The following is a 6,539-nucleotide window of genomic DNA, read 5'->3' on the forward strand; positions in this document are numbered from 1 at the left end:
TTGCTTTGTCAACAAAGGTCTGTCTAGTCAAGGCTATGATTTTTCCAGTACTCATGTATGAATATGAGTGTTGGACTATAAAGAAAGCTGAGCACTGAATAATTGATGCTTTTGAACTGTGGTGTTGGAGAAGACTCTTGAGAGTCCCTTGGACTGCAAGGAGATCCAACCAGTCCATCCTAAAGATCATTTGTGGGTGTTCAATGGAAGGACTGATGTTGAAGCTCAAACTCTAATACTTTGGCCACCTGATGTGAAGAGCTGACTCATTTGAAAAGACCCTGATGCTGGGCAAGATTGAAGGCAGGAGGAGAAGGGGACGACAGAGGATGAGATGGTTGGATGGCATCACTGACTCAATGGACATGGGTTTGGGTAGACTCCGCAGTTGGTGATGGACAGAGAGGCCTGGCATGCTGCAGTCCATGGGGTCGCAAAGAGTCAGACACGACTGAGCAACTAAACTGAACTGAACGGAACGTTTCTTTAAGAAAAATTGGAGGTGAGTGGGGAATTTTCCTGGAGGTCCAGTAGTTATGGCTTCACTTTCTAAGGTACGGGGTGCAAGTTTGATCCCTAGTTGGGGAGCTAAGATCCCACATGCCTCGCAGCCAAAAAAAGCCAAGACATAAAACAATATTGTAAAAAATTCAATAAAGACTTTGTGAAAAATCAGGGGGATGATAAAATGGCAAACCTGGCATATGCTGTAGAAGGCAGCTCCCTGGTTTTCTTCTTTCCTTTCTCCTCTTCCCTTCTTACCTCAGTACCTCTCCTCTTCTCATTAGCACCTCCACCAGAGTTGGAGCTGGGGAGAAGAAAGGAAGTGTTCAGACATGTTGCTATTTGCATAGTTACTTCATTAAGTTCCCGCCAGGATAGTACAAACATTCCATCCACTTCTATAAAAAAGCCAGTATCACCCCATCAGTAAGGTATTATTTTCTTTTTTAGCATAGAACCATTTATTGCCAGCTTTCTCTTAAACTGTACATTACAAATAGCATCTGATTAAGAACATTCTGGATGGGTTAATTAGTGTGGTGACTATTATTAAGCAAACTGCTTGTTAGTATTATGCCTATTTGATCTTGGTATTGATGTGAAGTAATTGACCATAGAGCTACATTTAGAAAAGCTGAAATAAAGTTTTTTGATTTCTATTATGGCAATAAATTGTTTATATTAAACATGTCTAAAAATATGAGCTTCATGGCACAGAGAATCAGAATAGACTGTGTGGGATGGTAGATGAGGATTGTTTTGTTTTATTTTTTAGAAACAGTAATATGTTTGTCCAGCTTGCTTCAAGACCAGCTCTGCTAAAACAAAGTAGTAAAAAATTATTTCTGCTTACTGCTGCAGAGTATATGAAAACTAAAACAATTTTAGCCTCACTCACCTAAAGGACATATTCCCTTTCAGATTTAGACAATTGTCTAAATACTTCTTTGGGTAACAATCACTCTAAATAGATTATTAAAGAAAAATATGAGAAGATATAGTCAATGAGGAAAGCATACATGTAACCACCTTCTTTCAAGTACTGGATTATTACTTATATTATTTATTGGTATTTTGTCCAGTTTTATTATGAAGTTTCCCCAGCTATAGCATTTCCATAGGGAATTTATTCCATGAGCTAATAATTTACACCATCAGGGACTTTTTCTTGAAATTCAGCTTAAATTTTCCCATTCTTAATTTCATCTCATTACTCCTAGTTATACCCCGCTGTATCCAGATAAATAATTACGCTCTTTCCTTGGAGACTCTTATTATGTACCCCTCTAGTTGTCACTTAACCAGGCTATTCATATTTAGCTCCTTTAATCTGTCCTCATAAATCAACTCTCCCATTGCCTTAATCATTATTATTGCTCTTCTAAAAACTCTCTAATTTTCAGACATATACAGTTATCAGGTGCCTCTGATGAAATCAGCTTTGCACAGTATTTCTGCACCCACAGACTTGGTCTCTCCCTTTGCTGTAGATCAGGTTCCATAACTTAGCAGCATCGGTTTGCTGGTGCAGTCAGCACACAGACTCATCTGGTCAAATCCAGGAAATCCAAATAGTCTTTTCAGTGTGTCCTACTGCATTCAGGTTCATTTTTATTTTGTCAGTTTCATAATGTTAATAAGCTGAGTTTTGGATTTCTGTCCATACTGATATTCCACATCTTCCCATGTCCTTATTCACCACCACCTATCAAGTTAGTCATTCACAACCTACGTTAAGGTGGGATTCTGTTCTTCCTTGAGAACCTTTAGGAAACATGTTGAATAAAAGCAAGCCTAGCACCTTGCCCACAGCTAAATTCCTTGTCAGTTACCGATTCCCATTGTTTACAACCCTGTAGCCAATCTCCCATCTCTCTTAATTTTCAATTTTGCTCACATGCTGGCCAATGTAAATGGATTTTTTTTAACAAGATGGGTCATGATACTGTTTTCTAAAATGAAGATATGTTGTTTCAATCCCCATTGATTTTTTTTTAATTGTGAATTCTTTGTGTACCAAGTTTGTAATTCTCTTAAAATCCTTTATAAGCTTGCCTGGTGCTCTTTATCTGACATAAACAAATAGGTTACTCCACTTGCTTTATTGTTGTTTTCCACGTATGTACCTATGTTCTTTCTCTTACCATTTGTTCCATTTGTTTAGGAGAAGTTGGGGACATTGTCACAGTCATTTTTTTTTTTCCTTTTGTGGTGCTCAGTGGAAACTTTCCTATTGATTTTTACTTCCTTACAATCTCCTCAGTATTTTGAATTTATTTCAGTAAGAAAGTTGGTTACTTCCCTTTTTGATATTTGGATCTATGAGATCTGAAACTCTAATCTGTATATGCCCAAGTTTCTTTCTATTTTTTAAAACAATAATGCTCTCATTTTTCATTAAAGCATTATAAAACCTAATAAAACTGAGGTTGTGACCACTGAGTTTTTAGAGATCAGCAGATAGATGAAAAAAAATTAGTACAACATTCATTATAATTCAAGAAATTTTCTTAACCTGATAATCTAAATGAGCTATTCAAAAGTCTTTTTAAAAATTAAAATGTAGTTAACTTACAATGCTGTGTTATTTTCAGGTGCACAGCAAAGTGAGTTGTGTTGACAGTTGTTTTGACTGAGTTTTAAATACGTGTGTATATATGTGTGTGTGCATATATATGCATACATTAGATTCTTTTCCCATCTCTTTCATTTTAAATCAAGAATTAATGTAGTATTTTATTGGAGCATACCGAGGGGGTTAGCCCCATTCTTTGAGTTTTATCTGTCTCTATGCAATATCTGCTTCATCTGCTTATGACAGTGCATGGGTGGTGGGCAGGTAGGTGGATTATATATATATTTAGGCGATTTTTCCCGAAAGACCTTAGGAAACAAGCACAAGCTTTTGGGATGAACACAGCATACTACAGCCAGACTGGATTTCCAGGTCGCAGCAGAACCGCCACTGTTCTGGGTGTTGTTCATGCTCCCTCACTTTCAGAACCAGTGATGGCCCTTCGCCGCTCCACAGTGACACTCTGACCTCTCAGCTCAGTTAAGCTCTAACTCTGCCTCTCCTCACCTCACTTGAGATAGATAGTCTTATCCAACTCTCTGGGGATGCATTAGATTCTGCACTTGCCATCTGAAACTGCTTTTTTATCAACACTGTTTTTCTCTTCTTCCCTCTCAACTTTGTAAGAAAGTTCAGTACATTCTCTTGAATAAGGTCCTCCTTCCCCTCCACAGCAAGCTGCCTGCCAATATCACAGCTTATGTTCTTTTTCTACTTCCATCTTGTTAGACTTTTCTGTTTCCTTGGGATCCTGCTCCCTTCCTTGGGCTGCTGCTGCTGCTGCTGCTGCTGCTAAGTCGCTTCAGTCGTGTCCGACTCTGTGCGAGGCTAACCCGTCCCTGGGATTCTCCTGGCAAGAACACTGGAGTGGGTTGCCATTTCCTTCTCCAATGCATGAAAGAGTAAAGTGAAAGTGAAAAGTGAAAGCGAAGTCGCTCAGTCATGTCTGACTCTTCGTGACCCCATGGACTGCAGCCTACCAGGCTCCTCTGCCCATGGGATTTTCCAGGCAAGAGTACTGGAGTGGGGTGCCATTGCCTTCTCCGCCTTCCCTGGGCAAGTACCCCCAATTGAATACTCTTGTGGACACCTGCCCCATTAAAGAGAACTTGACCTTGCCTTCCCCACTCTCCTCCTATCTGCCCCTCTCTCCCTTTGTGCTCACTCCCTAACCAGCATCTAGTTTCTGCCTCCCCCACCATGCCCTCAACATGAACTGTCCTGGGAGTAACCAGTAATTGACTCCCTTGTTGTTGTTGTTGTTGTTTAGTTACTTAGTTGCATCTGACTCTTTGCAACCCTTTGGACTGTAGCCTGCCAGGCTCCTCTGTTCATGGCATTTCCCAAGAAAGAATATTGGAGTGGGTTGTCATTTCCTTCTCAAGGGGATCCTTCCAACCCAGGGATCAAATCTATGTCTCCTGCATCTCCTGCATTGGCAGGCAGATTCTTTACCACTTAGTCACCTGGGAAACCCCTGATCTACTTCATAACAAAACCGGATTCATTTTGATATTTGGCAAAACTAATACAATTATGTAAAGTTTAAAAATAAAATTAAATTAAAAAAAAAAACAAAAAAAACAAAAAACCGAAATCTCCCTGTTGTTTCTGGTGCTATAGCATCTCTGTAGTGTTTTACACACACAAACACTCTTTTTTTTTTTTTTTTTAACAGTTTTAAGAGCTCCTAGTTGTTTTTCTACATATTCTTTAGGAGCTCTTAATTCACTTCAGTAGTGTGGTGTTACTCTCAGCTTTCTTTCTGTTCGTCCAGATGTTCCTCGTTGCTTTCCCTGATTCTATGGTTCTTCATCCTCACCTGGCCTTACATGCATGTGCTTTCCATTTCTTCATGTACTCTTCCATCCAGGGAAGGCGCCAAGTCTCTGGATGGGCCTTAGGGCCCCTAAGGACACCTTTGTTGTCTGGCCCCAGACGGCCTCTCTAGAACTTAGACCCCAGGAGCTGGCCCCAGACTCTTTGGCTTGCATCTTAATCCTGGAAGGGTTCATTCTCTTTCACACCCTTTTCCTTTGATTGCAGGGCTCCCTCAGTTCAGAACTTCCCCTTCTCTGTCTTTCAGAATCAGTCAACTAAAACCCTCTTTAAGCCTTTACTGATTCCCAAATCAGAATTAATTAGGATGTCCATTCTTGATACACTGTGTTCTACCACTGGTTAGTTGAGTGTTCTCATGCCTGTTTCCCTGTCTACCAGTTTACTCGTCAGTACATGGTGAATTCCTTGGTTTCATTTTATGTGGTTGCTTCTGCCAATAAGTAACGGGCATTGAACTCTGCGTGGTGAAGTATTATGGGAAGAAAGGAGTGAGATGGTAATAAAAAAATATACTTCAAGAAATATTAGCAAGGTCAATTAAATAAAAATTGTGTACAGGCACCCAGGAGTATAGAAGAGTCATGTGAGCAGAAATGCCCAGTGTTAATCAAGGAAGCTCCAAGCATTTTTGTAGGTTAATGAATAGATTTGTCTTGAAGATAAACCCTGGGTCATATCATAACTGGAAAACACAAAACTCCAGAAAGACAAGGAAAGAGAGAGTGCTAAACCGTTGCTCTACTGGTATTTTTTATGATATGTGCAAGGCATATTTTATAGCCACAGAAACTCTTTGGAAACCGTTCAAAGACAGTCTAATCTAATTTCAAACTTTTGAACTTTCTCATGATGACTACTGTTTTTTTGCACTCTTTGTAGAATTTTTGTTATATCTTTAGTTTTTTTCCTTAGTTTTTGTACACCATCATCATGTCGTTACAGAAAAGTAAAGAACAAATTTTAAATAGTATTTTCACTAAAACTATACTGCATTTTCCTTTTGTAATAGATTCATGCCCAAGCACAAAGCAGCCCATTTACAGAAGATACTCAGCCTTAAAGAAAATTGTGGCAATGCTCCATCCATGGCCCTTCGTTTCCAACAGGAGCTGAGAGGTTCTGAGAATTTATTAAAGAGTTTTGATTCAACGTCTGGACCCTGTGATGCTGCACAAGAAAGCCTGGGTTGCTCAGTAAGACAGGCGTCATACTTGAAAACATTGAACTCCTCAGATGATTCAAGCACACATCATGGGGAACATAAACAAAATCGGTGTGACATTTTGGCTGAAGCTGATGATCAGCAAAGACCATTACATATTGTCTGGCCTCACAGGTGGTAAGTGTAAGACATACCAATTTAGTAAATTGTTGAACTGGTAATAGAAAATACACTCTGATGATTGACTTAGTAGTTTGTTGTCCTGATAGCTTTAGAAAAAGATAATTTCAACGGGGTGCCAAGGTGGCCCCACTCAGTGTCTTTATAGTCATGCTTGTGTACTTAGGTTAAATTTGAATCACGTACAGCGATTTGCAGTGACTTGTTCAACAATAGCAGCTCAGTACTTCTAGGAAACCAAACCTCGTTCAAGAAGTTTCAAAGTGTAAAAATAGG

The 6,539-nt window shown here is 39.4% G+C and overlaps 1 protein-coding gene across 4 annotated transcripts in view; it reads left to right on the forward strand.

The window, feature by feature from the left end:
• Positions 1-6,539, forward strand: part of GTDC1 (glycosyltransferase like domain containing 1) — a 384,670-nt gene that overhangs the window by 306,935 nt on the left and 71,196 nt on the right. For all 4 annotated transcript variants that reach the window (XM_055572676.1, XM_055572674.1, XM_055572677.1 and 1 more), the window contains one exon: positions 5,931-6,260. In XM_055572676.1, the coding sequence (XP_055428651.1) occupies positions 5,931-6,260 (330 nt within the window). The remainder of the gene's footprint in view (positions 1-5,930; positions 6,261-6,539) is intronic.

The sequence above is a fragment of the Bubalus kerabau genome, chromosome 3 (genome assembly GCF_029407905.1).
Source record: "Bubalus kerabau isolate K-KA32 ecotype Philippines breed swamp buffalo chromosome 3, PCC_UOA_SB_1v2, whole genome shotgun sequence".
NCBI lineage: Eukaryota > Metazoa > Chordata > Mammalia > Artiodactyla > Bovidae > Bubalus > Bubalus kerabau.